The sequence below is a fragment of the Ovis canadensis genome, chromosome 1, assembly GCF_042477335.2.
Source record: "Ovis canadensis isolate MfBH-ARS-UI-01 breed Bighorn chromosome 1, ARS-UI_OviCan_v2, whole genome shotgun sequence".
Lineage (NCBI taxonomy): Eukaryota > Metazoa > Chordata > Mammalia > Artiodactyla > Bovidae > Ovis > Ovis canadensis.
Genome location: NC_091245.1, coordinates 40,957,621 through 40,977,173, shown reverse-complemented (window position 1 = coordinate 40,977,173; position 19,553 = coordinate 40,957,621). Strand labels below are relative to the sequence as shown.

General features: G+C 42.0%; 1 protein-coding gene across 2 annotated transcripts in view; it reads right to left on the bottom strand.

The window, feature by feature from the left end:
* The window catches only part of RAVER2 (ribonucleoprotein, PTB binding 2), a 146,196-nt gene that overhangs the window by 109,582 nt on the left and 17,061 nt on the right, over positions 1 to 19,553 (bottom strand). For both annotated transcript variants that reach the window (XM_069593758.1, XM_069593767.1), the window contains exon 2: positions 1,922 to 1,988. In XM_069593758.1, the coding sequence (XP_069449859.1) occupies positions 1,922 to 1,988 (67 nt within the window). The remainder of the gene's footprint in view (positions 1 to 1,921; positions 1,989 to 19,553) is intronic.

The window sequence follows — 19,553 nt, the reverse complement described above, 5'->3', positions numbered from 1 at the left end:
TGGAGATTTATTCTTGCTTGTTCTTTTGGAACATGCTCTTTTGGCACCTTGTTTTGTCTGATTCACTGTTTCTTTCTCTACATATCTGGTAGGTTGGTTACACCCTGACTTGGAAGGAGTGGCCTTTTGTAGGAGATGTCCTATGTGTAACAACAGTGCACTCCTGTCTGGCCGCCAGAGCTATACGCCCTAGGGGTCCCCCCTATGTGAGCTGCATGCGTCCTTCTGTTGTGGCAGGCTGACCGCTGCAGGAAGTCTGGTAGGTGTGGCTACCTGGTCCAGCAGGTTGCCAGGCCTCGCACTGTGAAGAAGCTGCTGATGTTGGTTGGTGGGACCATGTCACAAGCTGAGGAGCCAGTGCTGGCTCTCTCATGGGCAAAGATGAGTTCTGGGAAAGGGGTGGTTGCAGGACCAGGGTTTCTGATTTAGTTTTGGACTGCTGGTGGAGGGGCTGCTTCCTGACATGGTTGGCTGTAAGTTCTGGGGTGTCCCAAAGCTGGTGCTGTTCCACTGCCTGGATTCTGGGGCAACTGGCTAAGTAGCCCAAGAGCTGGTGTTGGCCTGCTGATGGGTGGAGCTGGGACCCAGGGTGTCCCAGGGCTGGTGCCAGCTAATTGGCAGACAAAGCTAGGCACCGCCCCCTCCCCCTACCAGGTTTTTCAGCTGCAGTGCCCTGGGAGTTCCAAATCTGGTGTCAACCCACTGGTGGATGGTGCTGGATCCTGGATGCTGAGGGGTACAAGGTGTCCCAGAACTGATATTGGCCTGGTGGTGGGCAGAGCCAGGGTATGAGGGGTCCTTGGGCTGATACCATCCTGCTGCGTGTTGGTTAAATTATGACAGAGCAGGCTGCAGTGATATGGTGGCCCTGAGGCTGATGCAGGCCTGCCTGCTTGTGGGCAAGATTGGGATCCAGAGACTCCCAGGACTGGTGCTGGCCCACCAGTAGGTAAAGCTGGGTTCTGGGGTTTATGCTGGCCAACTGGTAGACAGAGTTGTGTCCTGGGGTCTCTGGCTACAGGGTCCGAGGGGGTCCCAGAGCTAGTGATGGCTCACTGGTGGATGGAGTCATGTCCCAGGATCTTCAATTGAAGGGGGCCCTGAGTATCCTTGAGCTGGTTTTAGTCCATTGGCGTATGGGGCTGGTTCCCAATACAATTGGCTCTGGAGTCCTAGGTGTCCTAAAGCTTGTGTTGACTTCCTGGTAGGTGGGGCTGGATTCTGGGGAACCTGGTTGAGGGGTCCAAGATGTCTCAGAGCTGATGCTAGACTGCTGGTGATGGGCTAGGTCCTGCCATGGCAGGCTATGGGGCTGTGGTGGGCTTGGGGCTGGTGTCTGCCCACTGGTGAGTAAGGCTGGTTGAGAGGCTACAGGAAGCCCACCAGTGGCGAGGGCCAGAGCCCAAGGGGGTCCTGCCCACTGGTGGCTGGGTGCAGGGCCCCAGGGGTCCCAGGGCTAGTGGTATGTAGAACTGGGTCCAGGCTGCTCTGGTGGACAGGGCCTGGTGTCAGGGTGGCTGTGGGCTCAAGGGGGCTTAAGGCAACCTGCCTATTGATTAGGGGGGTTGGATTCCTACCCTGTTAGTTGCTTGGCCTGATACATCCCAGCAGTGGTCCAGAAAGGTTGGTGGGCAAGGCCAGGTCAGACACTAATAACCTAGATGGAAGATTCTAAAGTGGTTCTTGCCAGCACCAGTGTCCTTGTGGTAGAATGAACTCCCTAAAGCTGCATTAATTAATGTGCCTAAAATTTAGAATAATTATATTACCTTCAGAAAATAAATTATGTAATGTGTATATGATTTAATGTTTAAGAAATTCAGAGATTAGTTTAAGAATAAAAAGACACTTAGCTTTGTTGCTCTATAATGACAACATGCAGAATTAAAATAAACTCAGGTGCTTAGAACATAAATCTTACCCGTTCGCTTATTTCTGTCCACATAACAGTATTTTAATTCATAGTCTTGTAATAAATCATGAACTTCCTGAAAGAGACAAAGCATGAACTCAATGAACACATGAGTGCAACTGATGGATAATCCATATGTATTAGCCTACCACCACAAACATCACCACTCCCCATGTAAAAAAGTCTTCTGTGGTTCTCTATCACTCATTTAAATTAAAGGCATTCAAGGCCCACCAGATCTGGCACTAACTTACCTCTTCAAAAATATCTCCCAACATATGCCCACATTCCTGCTCAGATGAACACCTCCTCTCTCAAGAGTATACCATGTACAATCTTCATTCTGAATTTATGCTGACACCCTGAACTTCCATGGGGCAAACAACTACTACAGATCCCAAATTCACCTGGAATCACATGTATCCTTTGAAATCCCAGTTCAAATATTCTTCCATGAAGATTTTTTTTTCTAATTCTTTCCCACAGTACATCACCTCTATGCTAACATTGGTCATACTTTATGCCTCTCTTACAGAAATGCTAAACATTTCTACTTGGGTACTACAAACTGAGTTTTTAAGTATTAAGTTTTAAGTATTACACTTGTAGAGGGCTTCCCTGGTAGCTCAGGAATTTGCTTGCAATGCAGGAGACCCTGATTCGAATCAAAGGGGACTCAAAGGGGACCTTTGAGTCAGGAAGGTCCCCTGGAGAAGGGATAGGCTCCACACTCCAGTATTCTTGGGCTTCCCGAGTAGCTCAGATGGTAAGGTATCCACCTGCAATGTGGGAGACCTGGGTTCGATCACTGGGTTGGGAAGATCCCCTGGTGGAGGGCATGACAAACCACTTCAGTATTCTTGCCTGGAGAATCCCCCTAGTGGGCTACAGTCCATGGGGTCACAAAGAGTCAGACACGACTAAGCACACACACATCCATAGATGGTAATACCAATATGAAGAAGAAATAAACATAAATTAAAACCTAACTTAGAGATTCCTGGGTATGAAGCAATAACCCTCAAGTTACAGTATGCACCCCAATTTCTTTCCCCTCAGTTCCCCAAGATGTTTAAACTGGTTTTCTGGTTTGTTCAGCTTGTATTACTCGTCCATTCTGAATTCTTAAATTCTGATATCATAACTTCCATCCACCTGGGAAAATACACTATATTTTGTCTCTATTTCTCTAATCTCTTCTATTAAACTGATACTACTTGAGTACAAGAGCTATATTTTATCTGTATGTTACCCATATTGCTTTGAATATACTAGTCACTCACACAAAGTGAATATAATTTGTCATTCGTTTGACATTAGGCCTTGAAAATTTTACTCATAGTATACAATAGATATCATTATTTTTTAAAGGAATTGAACTATCACATTACTGGATGTTTGGACCCAGATAGAGAGTGGTGCAGCCAACCTGTTCTGTATTACAAACAAATACACTAAACAGACATAAGCGCTAGGATGTTAAGTCTGCAACCTATCAATAATTAATTCAAGAATAATAATTCTTATTACTGCTATTTTTATAGTTAACATTCACTCAGTTTTTACTAGGTACCAGAGCACTGAAGTCACTCTTTTATTAAAAACACAGGAAACCACAGAGTAGAGAAAATTCAAGCAACTTGCCAAAGTCTTACACTTAGTAATTTTCTGAGTGTAGATTTACCAACTGGTTAGGTTCCAGGGAACTACACTCTTAACCTCTGTGCTATACTGACTTATTCCTTCTAGGATTAACTAAAAATAGTACACTGCCACAGATAGTTAAAAGACCAATACCTCTAGTGCCTTAATAAGGGATCAAATGGAAATGAAAAATAAACAAGAGGGTAGTTTCAAACTGAGAAACACTTTCTCTTTCAACCCAATGCAAGGGGGTGGGGAAACTGACATAACAGGCAAAGTATAAAACAAGCTGGGTGAAAAAAAGACAATCATCTTTTATATAAGAGAGATAAGAAAGGTAAAGTTGATAACTTAGTATTCTTTATTAGTCAACATTTTAAAATATATATACTTACCAATTGTGTAAATACTGTTTGATGAATTATACAGTAATACAATCAATATATAGCATAGATATAACTATGATAATTTTCTATCTTGTAAGCATCAACATCTTATTGGACTTGGAAAACAGCATATGAAACTAAGAAAATGTAACTCTCTCAATAGCATACCCTACACATCTTGCCAACAGGCTAATTGAATACTTTATATAGAAGGTGACACAGTTTTGTTTGAAGGCATCAAGTGTATGCTTTCAGTCGCACAAACTCTTAATCTCTCATTTCACTAGTTAACAGCTGTCAAATGCCAGACAAAGAAAACACGATACCGCTCTTCACTTTATCAAGTATCCATAAACAATGACATGTTATATTACTCATTTAGCTGAGAGAACCACCTGAGAGAGATCTTCAGTTTTCAAGGATGCATTTTTACAAGTTGAAAATTTTATTTTTAAAATACCCATATTTCTAAGCACAGCTTTCCCATGTATCAGATGTGGAATACAGACTTCACCAACTCAGAACGTTTACAAAACTTCCTGCAAAGAAAAAAAGAATTATTTTTCCCCATGCCCTGGTTGCTCTGACCCAGGAAAAAGTAGGTCACTCCTCAATTTGAGCCTTGGCAAGTTGGCCAAATTAAAAACTTAAAACCTAAAAGAGAGTCCTGACAACCATTTGCCAAAATCCGCCTATGATACACATCACACGGAACTGAAAGTACTAAGATCATGTCTCCCTATTTTAATCTAGCTTTATGATACTTCTATGAATTTACAAACTAACTTTAAGGAATGAAGTTGCACCTTTGATGAAGACTCTTTGTCCTCTGACTAGCAATATCTGCTATACATTTCTTACAGTAAGATGAGCTCATCAAAACTGGTAACTGTTAAATAGCTTTAGTAATCTATTTCCAGACCAGATTCACCATCACTCCCTGGAACTGAAAAGTTTTCCACATATGAAATGTTTTCTGGGAAGAGTTTCAATAACTTTCAGCTCAAAGCAGTCAATCAAGAAATCCCCAAAAGTTAAACGACCATTGTTTCAGCTCATCTGGACTTCTTGATTGAAAGCCAGCCTTAGTTTCAAATCTGAATCACACTGTCTTCTAAGCCCTTCACAGACTTTAAATCAGCTATATCTATATCTATCTATCTATCTATCTCTCTCTCTCTCTATATATATATATGTAGATATATAGATTATAAAAACAACTTTCATATATTAAAACACTCTAAAATTTCACTATATTTGAATGAAAAAAATATTGGGTTGGCCAAAAAGTTTATCTGTGTTTTCCTGTAAGATGGGACCCAAATGAACTTTTTGGTCAACCCAATATTTTTATTTATGTTCTTGTAAAATGTAAAATGATTTGATAATACAAAAGGATTATCTGTAACATATAATATGAGGCATTATAATGAAATAAGGACCCAGGAGTTCAACACCAAACTTAAAAGAGTAGAACACTGCCAACACTGTTCTATCCCGCTATGTCTTCCTTCACTGACCCATCCCCCATAACTAGAGTCCTCTCATAGGTTTGTATTCCCTAACAATATATTCTGTTGGTTTCTGAGCTTTAATAAAAATGGTATTATGCTATTTTAATCTTCTGTGCCTTGTGTTTTATACTCAATATTATGTTTTTAAAATTCACTCATGATCCACATGGCTACTGTGCATTTATTCACTACTGAATATTCTGTGACTATTCATACTATGGAATATTTATTCCATTCTGTGACTTCAGTATGATGTACTGATCCACTTTTCTATCAATGAATACTTGATTTATTTCCAGGCTGTTGTTCTTTTGCCACTTTTACATATATATTTTTTAAACTACTATCACCTTCTTGTAAATTTTACACATCTCCTGATGTTCATGGGCAAAAACTTGTGAAGGCATGAACGTCCTAGGCTACATACACCTTTATAAGAAAGTGCCAACTTCTCTATCAGAATGACTATTATAGTTTCCATTTCCCTCAATATATGAGCATCCTTACAATGCTTGGTCTTACCAGATACTTAAATTTTGTCAATTTAGTGGATATAAAGTCATACTTCCTTGTGCTCTTGATTTGCATTCCCTTGATTAATAAGGCAGGGTATTGTGATGGTTAGTTTTATATGTGAACTTGGCTACAGAATCTAGTTATTAAACTTGATAATCTAGGTGTTGCTGTAAAGGTATTTTATAGATATGGTTAATATCTACAATCAGCTTACTCTAAAGTGAAGGAGATCACCTTTAATAATATGGGTGGGCCCCATCTAATCAACTGAAGACCTGAAGAGAAAAACGGGTATTCTGAAGAAGAGATCCTGCCTTAAGATTGTAGCATCAGGGGTCCCAGGGTGGACTAGAGGTTAAGAATCTATCTTCCAACACAGGGGCTATAGATTCTATCTTTGGTCAGGGAACTAAGACTGCACAGGCCACGGTGCAATTAAGCTCATGTGCTGCAACTACTGAGCCCACACACCCTAGATCCTGGGCCACAATTAGACAGAAGCCCATATGCCGCAAGGAAGAACCGACGCAGCCAAATAAACAAGACTGTAGCATTTACACCTGCCTGAGTTTCTAACCTGTTGGTATGCCTCACCAGATTTTAGATTAGGTAGCCCCCTCAATCAAGCAATCGACTTCTCTATGTATGTCAGATCAGTTCTGTTCCTCAGTTCAGTTCAGTCACTCAGTTGTGTCCGACTCTTTGCAACCCCATGAATTGCAGCACACCAGGCCTCCCTGTCCATCACCAACTCCCAGAGTTTACTCAAACTCATGTCCATCCAGTCACTGATGCCATCCAGCCATCTCATCCTCTGTCGTCCCCTTCTCCTCCTGCCCCCAATCCCTCCCAGCATCAGAGTCTTTTCCAATGAGTCAGCTCTTCGTGTGAGGTGGCCAAAGTACTGGAGTTTCAGCTTTAGCATTATTCCTTCCAAAGAACACCCAGGACTGATCTCTTTTAGGATGGACTGGTTGGACTGGTTGGATCTCCTTTAGGATGGACTGGTTGGATTGGCGCTCAGCTTTCTTCACAATCCAACTCTCACAACCATACATGACCACTGGAAAAACCATAGCCTTGACTAGACGGACCTTTGTTGGCAAAGCAACGTCTCTGCTTTTGAATATGGTCTATAGGTTGGTCATAACTTTCCTTCCAAGGAGTAAGCGTCTTTTAATTTCATGGCTGAAATCACCATCTGCTGTGATTTTGGAGCCCCAAAAAATAAAGTCTGACACTGTTGCTCAGTCGTGTCCAACTCTTTGTGACACCATGGATTGTAGCACGCCAGGCTTCCCTGTCCATCACCAGCTTCCAGAGCTTGCTCAAACTCATGTCCATTAAGTCAGTGATGCCATCCAACCATTTTATTCTGCCATCCCCTTCTCCTCCTGCCTTCAATCTTTCCCAGCATCAGGGTCTTTTTCAATGAGTCAGTTCTTCACATCAGGTGGCCAAAGTATTAGAGTTTCAGCTTCAGCATCAGTCCTTCCAATAAATATTCAGGACTGATTTCCTTTAGGATTGACTGGTTTGATCTCTTTGCAGTCCAAGGGACTCTCAAGAGTCTTCTCCAACACCACAGTTCAAAAGCATCAATTCTTAGGTACTCAGCTTTCTTCAACTTTCACATCCACACATGACTACTGGAAAAACACAGCTTTGACTAGACAGACTTCATCCACAAAGTAATGTCTCTGCTTTTAAATATGTTGTCTAGGTTGGTCATAGCTTTTCTTCCAAGGAGCAAGTGTCTTTTAATCTCATGGCTGCAATCACTATCTGCAGTGATTTTGGAGCCCAAGAAAATAAAGTCTCCCACTGTTTCTATTATTTCCCCATCTATTTGCCATGAAGTGATGGGATCAGATGCCATGATCATAGTTTTTTGAATGCTGAATTTTAAGCCAACATTTTCACCCTCTTCTTTCACGTTCATCAAGAGGCTCTTTAGTTCTTCTTCACTTTCTGCCACAAGGGTGGTGTCATCTGCATATCTGAGGTTACTGATATTTCTCCCGGCAATCTTAATTCCAGCTTGTGCTTCATCCAGCCAAGCATTTCATACGATGTACTCTGCATATAAGTTAAATAAGCAAGGTGACAATATTCAGCTTTGACTTATTCCTTTCCCAATTTGGAACCAGTCTGTTGTTCCATGTCCAGTTCTAAGTGTTGCTTCTTGACCTGCATACAGGTTTCTCAGGAGGAAGGTAAGGTGGTCTGGTATTCCAATCTCTTGAAGAGTTTTCCAGTTTGTTGTGATTCACACAGTCAAAAGCTTTGGCATAGTCAATAAAGCAGAAATAGATGTTTTTCTGGAATTCTCTTGGTTTTTCGATGATCCAACAGATGTTGGCAATTTGATCTCTGGTTCCTCTGCCTTTTCTAAATCCAGCTTGAACATCTGGAAGTTCACAGTTCATGTACTGCTGAAACCTGGCTTGGAGAATTTTGAGCATTACTTTGCTAGCATGTGAGATGAGTGCAATTGTGCAGCAGTTTTAACATTCTTTGGCATTGCCTTTCTTTGGGATTGGAATGAAAACTGACCTTTTCTAGTCCTATGGCCACTGCTGAGTTTTCCAAATTTGCTGGCATACTGCATTTTGCTGGCATATTTGCTCATGTATGTATATAAATACAAATTAATATAAATATTATATATAATCTATTGTTTTTCCAAAAGTTGTAAAATGCTTTATTAACTTAGTTTTTAGTCAGTTAGGGTTAGCTACATTACTCTAGCCATAAAGTGATTCTGGTATTGCCCTTAACCTCATAGGGAAAATTTTAAATATTTTACCATTGAATATGATTGTTTTTGCTTTCTTGGGATAATCTTTAAGTTTGGGAACTTTCTATTCCTATCTGCTATCAGTTTTTATTATGCTGCTGCTGCTAAGTCGCTTCAGTCGTGTCCGACTCTGTGCGACCCTATAGACGGCAGCCCACCAGGCTCCCCCGTCCCTTGAATTCTCCAGGCAAGAACACTGGAGTGGGCTGCCATTTCCTTCTCCAATGCGTGAAAGTGAAAAGTGAAAGTGAAGTCGCTCAGTCGTGTCCGACTCTTAGCGACCCCACGGACTACAGCCCACCAGGCTCCTCTATCCATGGGATTCTCCAGGCAAGAGTACTGATGGGTATTAAATGTTATCAGTAGTTTTTTCTACATCCATTGCGATGACTTAAATCCTATCTTCATGCCAGTGGTCTCGAAATTTTTATTTCCACCTCAGATGTCTCTCTGAGGAGCCACACCTATGTATGCCATTGCTTGCTTAGAACTACCTTTGAATGTTACACACCTGATAATACTTTTTTTGGGCCCAACACAAGGCTGTACACATTTCATGATATTGGGTGAGTAAAGTGTGAAAGAAAGTGAAGTTGCTCAGTTGTGTCTGACTCTTTGCGACCCCATGAACTGTAGCCTACCAGGCTCTTCCGTCCATGGGATTTTCCAGGCAAGAATACTGGAGTGGATTGCCATTTCCTTCTCCAGGAGATCTTCCTGACCCTGGGATTGAACCCAGGTCTCCAGCACTGTAGGCAGACGCTTTACTGTCTGAGCCACTAGGAAAGCCACCTTGGCTGAGTAAATGTGGTGTCAATTTTAACTCAGGTAAATTTTTAACAGCTTTCAATGCAGCTGTTTTGCTCAAAAGTTCATTTGAATACCAAGTTTTTGCCAGAGAAACATTTTGACATGGCCTAAAAAAGATTAGTAAACTTTCAACTTTTTTATTAGTGGTGTAATAATAATAATAATTTACTAAATATTTATTCTATCCCAGGCTTTTTATTGAAATAATCTTGCTTAACCATAACAACCCCATGGTATGGATTTTTAAGCTGGATATTATTATGGAGTTTATAGCCAAGGTTACCAAGGCCTAGAGAAGGAACTTGTACAGACAACAGGTAATGAATCTGGGATTCAAACACAATTTGACAGACTTTAGAGCAAACACACTGAACTACTATACTAAATCTTAAGTATTAGTGATCCAAAAATAAAATCTACGAACTATTCATTTCCATCACGTTTCTAACGTTTACTACATCACTAACCTCCTAACCTTAGAGCAGAGATCAGGGTTAAGAACAAAGTCTGGGAGATAAAAGCAACAATTTTACTTTTTGACAGACAGACGTCTGTCTGAATGCATCACTCTCTTGTTTAAATATTTCAATGAACTCTTGTTTTCTTTAAAATAAAATTCAAATTCTCTTAAATCACTTACAATCATCTGGTCCTGCTTCATGTGCTAGCCTTATATTGAATCACTACCCTTCTCAAACTCTGTGTATTGCTATGAATATTCCTCACGCCTCTCTTTGGCTCCCTTCCCCTAGTTTATTTCTCTCTCCCTGGGTTTCAACTTTAATGAATTTCTCTAAGAAGCCTTTCTGAATCTGTCAAGTGTGGAGTAGATATCCTTCTTCTGTGCTCTCACAGCATTTTTTACTTTTCCCATCACAACACTCGTAGCACCCATCATCTGTATTTTCAGTTCAGTTCAGTTCAGTTCGGTTGCTCAGTCGTGTCTGACTCTTTGAGACTCCATGAATCACAGCATGCCAGGCCTCCCTGTCCATCACCAACTCCCGGAGTTCACTCAGACTCGCGTCCATCAAGTCCGTGATGCCATTCAGCCATCTCATCCTCGGTCGTCCCCTTCTTCTCCTGCCCCCAATCCCTCCCAGCATCAGAGTCTTTTCCAATGAGTCAACTCTTCGCATGAGGTGGCCAAAGTACTGGAGCTTCAGCTTTAGCATCATTCCTTCCAAAGAAATCCCAGGGCTGATCTCCTTCAGAATGGACTGGCTGGATCTCCTTACAGTCCAAGGGACTCTCAAGAGTCTTTCCAACACCACACTTCAAAAGTATCAATTCTTCGGCACTCAGCCTTCTTCACAGTCCAACTCTCACATCCATACATGACTACTGGAAAAACCATAGCCTTGACTAGATGGACCTTAGTTGGCAAAGTAATGTCTCTGCTTTTGAATATGCTATCTAGGTTGGTTATAACTTTTCTTCCAAGGAGTAACCGTCTTTTAATTTCATGGCTGCAGTCACCATCTGCAGTGATTTTGGAGCCCCCCAAAATAAAGTCTGACACTATTTCCACTGTTCCCCCATCTATTTCCCATGAAGTGATGGGACCGGATGCCATGATCTTCGTTTTCTGAATGTTGAGCTTTAAGCCAACTTTTCACTCTCCTCTTTTACTTTCATCAAGAGGCTTTTTAGTTCCTCTTCACTTTCTTCCATAAGGGTGGTGTCATCTGCATATCTGAGGTGATTGATATTTCTCCTGGCAATCTTGATTCCAGCTTGTGCTTATATACCTGAATCTCCCTTTGATTGCAGGCTTAGTAAATAGCAAATACCATGCATCTGACCTTGTTCGTAAAAAGGTCTCCAACGTCTAGCAAAAAGCAGACTTTGAATATTTAAATGCATATTTGTTTCTACATGTCATCTTTATCAACTCCCATACAGTATTATTTTCTGAGATTATTTTACAATCTAAACATAAGCCAATACATTTAAAGTGCTCAAAAATTACTCTTTACATTAACTTAATACATAGCTCACTTCTTTAAAAGAAAATATTTGATCCACCTCCTAAAGCAATGAAAATGAAAACAAAAATAAACAAACGGGACCTAATTAAACTTAAAAGCTCTTGCACAGCAAAGGAAATCATAAACAAGACAAAAAGCCAACCCTCAGAATGAGAGAAAATATTTGCAAACGAAGCAACAAAGGACTAGTCTCCAAAAGACACAAACAGCCCATGCAGCTCAATATCAGAAAAACAACCCAATCAAAAAACAGGCAGAAGACCTCAACTGACATCTCTCCAAAGAAGACATATAGATGAAAAGATGCTCAACATCACTAATTATTGCTGCTGCTGCTAAGTTGCTTCAGTCATGTCCGACTCTGTGCAACCCCATAGAAAGCAGCCCACCAGGCTCTCCCTGGGATTCTCTAGGCAAGTGGGTTGCCATTGCCCGGGAAATGTAAATCAAAACTACAATGAGGTTATCAATTCACACCAGTCAGAATGGCTATTATCAAAAAATCTACGAACAATAAGTGCTGGAGAGGATGTGGAGAAAAGGGAACCCTCTTACACGCTGGTGGGAATGTACTTTGATATAGCTACTGTGGAGAATAGTATGGAGGTTCCTTGAAAAACTAAACATAGCACTACCATATGACCCAGCAATCCCACTACTGGGCATATACCTTGAGAGAATCATAATTCCAAGGGACACGTGCACCCCAATGCTCACTGCCGCACTAGTCACAACAGCCAGGACAAGCAATCAACCTAAATGTCCAATGACAGATGAGCAGTTAAATAAGGTGTGGTACATACATACAATGGAGTCCAACTCTGCAACCCCATGGACTATAGCCCACCAGGCATCTCTGTCCATGGAATTTTCCAGGCAAGAATACTGGAGCAGGTTGCCATTTCCTTCACCAGGGGATCTTCCCAACCCAGGGATCAAATCCAGGTCTCCTGTATTGCAGATTCTTTACTGCCTGAGTCATTACTCAGTCACTAAAAGGAACAAAAGAGGGTCATTTGTAAAGACGTGGATGGGCCTAGAGTCTGTCATATAGAGTGAAGTCAGAAAGAGAAAAACAAATACTGTGTATTAACACGTGTGTGTGGAATATAGAAAAATGGTGCAGATGAACCTATTTCCAAGCCAGGAATAGAGAACCAGACATATGGACATAAGGGAAAGAGTAGGGGTGGGACGAATTGGGAGATTGAGATTGACATATATATACCACCACCTAGTTGGAAGTTGCTATAAAGCTCAGGAAGCTCAGTTAGGTGCACCTGAGGCAGGGGTTGGGTGAGGGGCCCTGGAAAGAAGTCCAAGAGGGGATATAGGTATGCATATGGCTGAGTTACTTGATCGTATAACGGAAACTAACACAACATTGTAAAGCAATTATATTGCATTTAAGAAAAGTTCTGAGCAAAAAGAAAAAATAAACTGCTCAAAAAAATTACTCTCTTTATACTAACCTAATACATAACTTACTTCTTTAAAAGATAATATTTATATACCTCAAATTAATGATTATAATATATCTAGCAATAAGAGGCAGAGAAGGCAATGGCAACCCACTCCAGTACTCTTGCCTGGAAAATCCCATGGACAGAGGAGCCTGGTAGCCTGCAGTCCATGGGGTTGCTAGGAGTTGGACACAACTGAGTGACTTCACTTTCACTTTCACACATTGGCAAGGGAAATGGCAACCCACTCCAGCATTCTTGCCTGGAGGATCCCAGGGATGGAGGAGACTGGTGGGCTGCCGTCTATGGGGTCGCACAGAGTCGGGCACAACTGAAGCAACTTAGCAGCAGCAGCAGCAATAAGAGGTTCTCCATGAGCAGTTCTTGCTTACAGACATCCCCAAGAGATAGATTTAGATAACCGAAGAAAATTTCTTTATTTTCCCAAAGAAAAGCCATACAGAAATCACAATTTCCTCTTCTCTGACACAAGTGTTTTTCTTTCAAACATCACCTCGATGTATGACTAATTATCACAAATTAAATTGTTTAAAAATAACCCCCATTTGATATCTCTCAGTTCTGTAGGTCAAAAGTTCTGGCAGGCTCAAATGAATTCTCCGAGTCTCTCAAGGCCAAAATCAAGGTCTTAGGCAGGCTGAGCTCTTATCTGGAAGCTCTAAGGAAGAATGCACTTCCACTCATGAAGGCAGTTAGCAGAATTCAGTTTCTTGCAGTTGTTGAACTGAAGCCCCCATTTTCTTGCTGGTTGTCAGTTGGGGACCACACTCAACCTCTAGAGATGGCTCTAAAATCCTTGTATGTAGATCCCTCCATCTTCAAACCCAGCAACAGTGCATCAAATCCTTCCTGTGCTTCAAATCATCTGACTTTTCCCTCTGGTAACTGCTGCAGAAAATTCTGCTTTTAAAGGACTAGTATAATCAGATATGGCTCACCTGGATAATCTCCCTTTTGATAATCCCAGATCAACTGAGTAATAACCTTAATTAGATCTGCAAAAATTCTCTTGTCATGTATGTAACAATCACACATGTGACACCTTAGTAGGCAAAGCTCAAGAATATACGAGCGTATGTATTACGCACATAGTCACAGTCTCATGGACTAGAAATCTCGGGGGGCTATTTTTAATTCTGCGCACAACAATCACTAACAGTAGATAACACTGTACCCTTGGGCTTCCCTGGTGGCTCAGTGGTAAAGAACCTGCCTGCCAATGCAGGAGACGCATGTTCAATCCCTGGGTCAGGAAGATCCCCTGGAGATGGAAATGGCAACCCACTGCAGTAATTTTGCCTGGGAAATCTCACAGACAGAGGAGACTGGTGGGTTATAGTCCATGGGGTCACAAAAGAGTCAGACATGACTTAACGACTAAACAACTGTCCCTTAAACATACTTTACAAAAACTATCTTATTTAATACCTCAGGTTTCAGAGCTCAAGCAGGGTGAGAAGGACACCTGCCCAGAAGGGAAACCCAGCACAGAGTGTCAAGAACTCAAGCAAGGTGAGGAGGCCTTCTGGCCAGAGGAACAGCCCAGTGCAGGAAGAAGGAGCTTAAATTGGATGAGGCGGGCATCTGCATGGAAGAGGAGACAGTTTCCTCACAGCGGTGATGGGAGATTACTTACTCACAGGAGAATTGTTTAAATAAGTAAATATGTTAAGGACAATGAACAGCAGGTTTCTCACTTTCAGAAAAAGAAGGAATATGGATTGGGAGAGAGCTAGCGAGAAATCCATTATGTTAGACTACAATCTGATACATCAGTCTTATCTCATTACTCTCGATTAAGGTGGAAATGTATGTGTGTACATAATACATGCTCCTGCTGCTGCTAAGTTGCTTCAGTCATGTCTGACTCTGTGCGACCCCATAGACGGCAGCCCACCAGGCTCCCCCATCCCTGGGATTCTCCAGGCAAGAACACTGGAGTGGGTTGCCATTTCCCTCTCTAATGCATGAAAGTGAAAAGTGAAAGTGAAGTCACTCAGTCGTGTCTGACTCTTAGCGACCCCATGGACTGCAGCCTACTAGGGTCCTCCGTCCATGGGATTTTCCAGGCAAGAGTACTGGAGTGGGTTGCCATTGCCTTCTCTGACATAATAAATATGCCCGTACATTCTTGAGCTTTGCCTACTAAGAGCAATTGACAGCAGTGACATCTCAAAGGCAATGAGTACATCTAGCTCCCAGATCCTGGCTTCCTAACATCATTTCCCCTAAAAAAAAACTAGGCTCTGTAATGGTCATCGAGACTGCTACCACAAAATATCATAGGCAACAGAAACTTACCTTCCTCACAATTCTGAAAGTTAGAACTCCAAGATCAAGGTTCTAGTTGGTTTGGCTTCTGCTGACCTCTTCTCTCTGGCGTGTACATGGCCACCTCCTCACTGTGTCCTCCCATAGCCTTTCCTTGGTGATTGTACTCGTTGGGGGTAGGGCTGGGGGTGAGGCACACAGCAGAAAGAGAGCTCTCTGGTGTCTTTTCTTCAATGACAATTATCCTATCAGGTCAAGGCCCCATCTTTATGACTTCCTTTAAATTCAATTACTTCCACAAAGACCCCAGCCATACTGGCACTTAGGGCTTCAACACATGAGTTTGGGGGGACACAACCTTAAAGAAATGGATGATTCAAGGGCGAAAGCAGTGGTCCCAAATCTTTTTGGCACCAGGGACCGGTTTTGTGGAAGACAATTTTTCCACAGAGCAGGCAGGGGGTGGGGATGGTTTGGGGATGATTACACACATTAAATTTATTGCGCTCCTATAAGCATCCAATGCCGCCACTGATCTAACAGGAGGCGGAGCTCTGGTGGTTAGGGGAGCGATCTGAAGCGGCTGTGAACACAGATAAAGCTCGCCTTGCTTGTGCACCACTCACCTCCTGCCATGCGGCCAAGTTTCTAACAGGCCACAGAGCAGTACCAGCCCACAGCCTCTGGGTTTGAGACCCTGGGCTAAGCACAGAAAGTAACAAGCTACGACACCTTACCATGTCAAAAACAGAGGAACCGCTCCGTGGATGAGAGAGACATGTCAAAAGCATATCAGACCAAGAGACAAGATACAGAAGCAACCCAAGTGTCCATGGAAAGATGAATGGGTAAAAAAGATACTGTATATGCACACACAATGGAATATTAGCTTAAAATGATTAATAATTAGTTTAAAATAATGGTAAAAACAACGAAATTTTGCCATTTGTACAACATACTTGGACCTGGAAGGTATTATCCTTAGTGAAAATTGGACAGAGAAAGATAAATACTGTATTATCACTTACATGTGGAATTCAAAAAATAAAATAGGAAAAGAAATGAATATAACAAAACAGAAACAGATTTACTGATATAGAGAACATACTAGTGGTTACCAAGGGGGAGAGATATGGGTGCAAGAGACAGGGGTAGGGGATGAAGAGGTACAAAGCAGCATGTATTAAATAAGCAAGATATAAGGATGTAATATATGACACAGGGAATATAGCTAGAATATAGCTAATATTTCATTACTTTAAATGCACTATAATCTAAAAAAATACTGAATCACTATGTTGTACACTTGAAACTAATATAACATTGCAAATCAACTATATAATTTTTGAAAAAAAGGACCCATTCCTTAAGTGTGAGAACCGAATTAGTGACTTGTTTCCAAAGAACAGTGAACAGGAAAAAAAAAAAAAAAGAATGTTTACAGTGGCGGCTGGGAGGAAACATCCCTTGTCTGTGGTCAGGGGCACTGGGAGAAGCCACCTCACGCCCCGAGGCCAGGGGCAGTGACCCTAAGGAGCCACCCTGAGCCCGAGGCCAGGGGCGGCAGCTGGGAGGAGCCACCCACGCCCGAGGCCAGGGCCGGTGGCCGGGAGGAGCAACCAGAGGAGCGGTGGCTGCGTAGGCACAGGAGGGCCCAGAGGAGCTATCCCACGTTGAAGGTCAGGAGGGGCGGAGGTAAGGAGATACCCCTCGTCCAAGGTAAGGAGCAGCGGCTGTGCTTTGCTGGAGCAGCCGTGAAGAGATACCCCACGCCCAAGGTAAGAGAAACCCAAGTAAGATGGTAGGTGCTGCAGAGGGCATCAGAGGGCAGACACACTGAAACCATACTCACAGAAAACTAGTCAATCTAATCACACTAGGACCACAGCCTTGTCTAACTCAATGAAACCAAATAATGCCTGTGGGACAACCCAAGACGGGTGGGTCATGTCTGACAGAATGTGGTCCACTGGAGAAGGGAATGGCAAGCCACTTCAGTATTCTCACCTTGAGAACCCCATGAACAGTATGAAAAGGCAAAATGATAGGATACCAAAAGAGGAACTCCCCAGGTCATTAGGTGCCCAATATGCTACTGGAGATCAGTGGAGAAATAACTCCAGAAAGAATGAAGGGATGGAGCCAAAGCAAAAACAATACTCAGTTGTGGATATGACTGGTGATAGAAGCAAGATCTGATACTGTAAAGAGCAATATTGCATAGGAACCTGGAATGTCAGGTCCATGAATCAAGGCAAATTGGAAGTGGTCAAACAAGAGATGGCAAGGGTGAACATCGACATTCTAGGAATCAGTGAACGAAAATGGACTGGAATGAGTGAATTTAACTCAGATGACCATTATATCTACTACTGCGGGCAGGAATTCCTTAGAAGAAAAGGAGTAGCCATCATGGTCAACAAAAGACCTGAAATGCAGTACTTGGATGCAATCTCAAAAACGACAGAATGATCTCTGTTCATTTCCAAGGCAAATCATTCAGTATCACAGTTATCCAAGTCTATGCCCCAACCAGTAACGCTGAAGAAACTGAAGTTGAACGGTTTTACGAAGACCTACAAGACCTTTTAGAACTAACACCCACAAAAGATGTCCTTTTCATTATAGGGGACTGGAATGCAAAAGTAGGAAGTCAAGAAACACCTGGAGTAACAGGCAAATTTAGCCTTGGAATGCGGAATGAAGCAGGGCAAAGACTAATAGAATTTTGCCAAGAAAATGCACTGGTCATAGCAAACACTGTCTTCCAACAACACGAGAAGACTCTACACATGGACATCACCAGGCGGTCAACACCAAAATCAGATTGATTATATTCTTTGCAGCCAAAGATGGAGAAGCTCTATACAGTCAACAAAAACAAGACCAGGAGCTAACTGTGGCTCAGATCATGAACCCCTTATTACCAGATTCAGACTCAAATTGAAGAAAATAGGGGAAACCGCTAGACCATTCAGGTATGACCTAAATCAAATCCCTTATGATTATACAGTGGAAGTGAGAAATAGATTTAAGGGCCTAGATCTGATAGATAGAGTGCCTGATGAACTATGGAATGAGGTTCATGACACTGTACAGGAGACACGGATCAAGACCATCCCCATGGAAAAGAAATGCAAAAAAGCAAAATGGCTGTCTGGGGAGGCCTTACAAATAGCTGTGAAAAGAAGAGAGGCAAAAAGCAAAGGAGAAAAGGAAAGATATAAGCATCTGAATGCAGAGTTCCAAAGAATAGCAAGAAGAGACAAGAAAGCCTTCCTCAGCGATCAATGCAAAGAAATAGAGGAAAACAACAGAATGGGAAAGACTAGAGATCTCTTCAAGAAAATGAGAGATACCAAGGGAACACTGCATGCAAAGATGGGCTCGATAAAGGACAGAAATGGTATGGACCTAACAGAAGCAAAAGATATTAAGAAGAGGTGGCAAGAATACACGCAAGAACTGTACAAAAAAGGTCTTCACGACCTAGAGAATCATGATGATGCGATCACTAATCTAGAGCCAGACATCCTGGAATGTGAAGTCAAGTGGGCCTTAGAAAGCATCACTATGAATAAGGCTAGTGAAGGTGATGGAATTCCAGTTGAGCTGTTTCAAATCCTGAAAGATGATGCTGTGAAAGTGCTGCACTCAATATGCTAGCACATTTGGAAAACTCAGCAGTGGCCACAGGACTGGAAAAGGTCAGTTTTCATTCCAATCCCAAAGAAAGGCAATGTCAAAGAATGCTCAAAGAACTGCACAATTGCACTCATCTCACACGCTAGTAAAGTAATGCTCAAAATTCTCCAAGCCAGGCTTCAGCAATACGTGAACCGTGAACTCCCTGATGTTCAAGCTGGTTTTCAAAAAGGCAGAGGAACCAGAGATCAAACTGCCAACATCCACTGGATCATTGAAAAAGCAAGAGAGTTCCAGAAAAACATCTATTTCTGTTTTATTGACTATGCCAAAGCCTTTGACTGTGTGGATCACAATAAACTGTGGAAAATTCTGAAAGAGATGGGAATACCAGACCACCTGACCTGCCTCTTGAGAAACCTATATGCAGGTCAGGAAGCAACAGTTAGAACAGGACATGGAAAAACAGACTGGTTCCAAATAGGAAAAGGAGTATGTCAAGGCTGTATATTAAAAAAAAAAAAAAAAAAAGGCTGTATATTGTCACCCTGCTTATTTAACTTATATGCAGAGTACATCA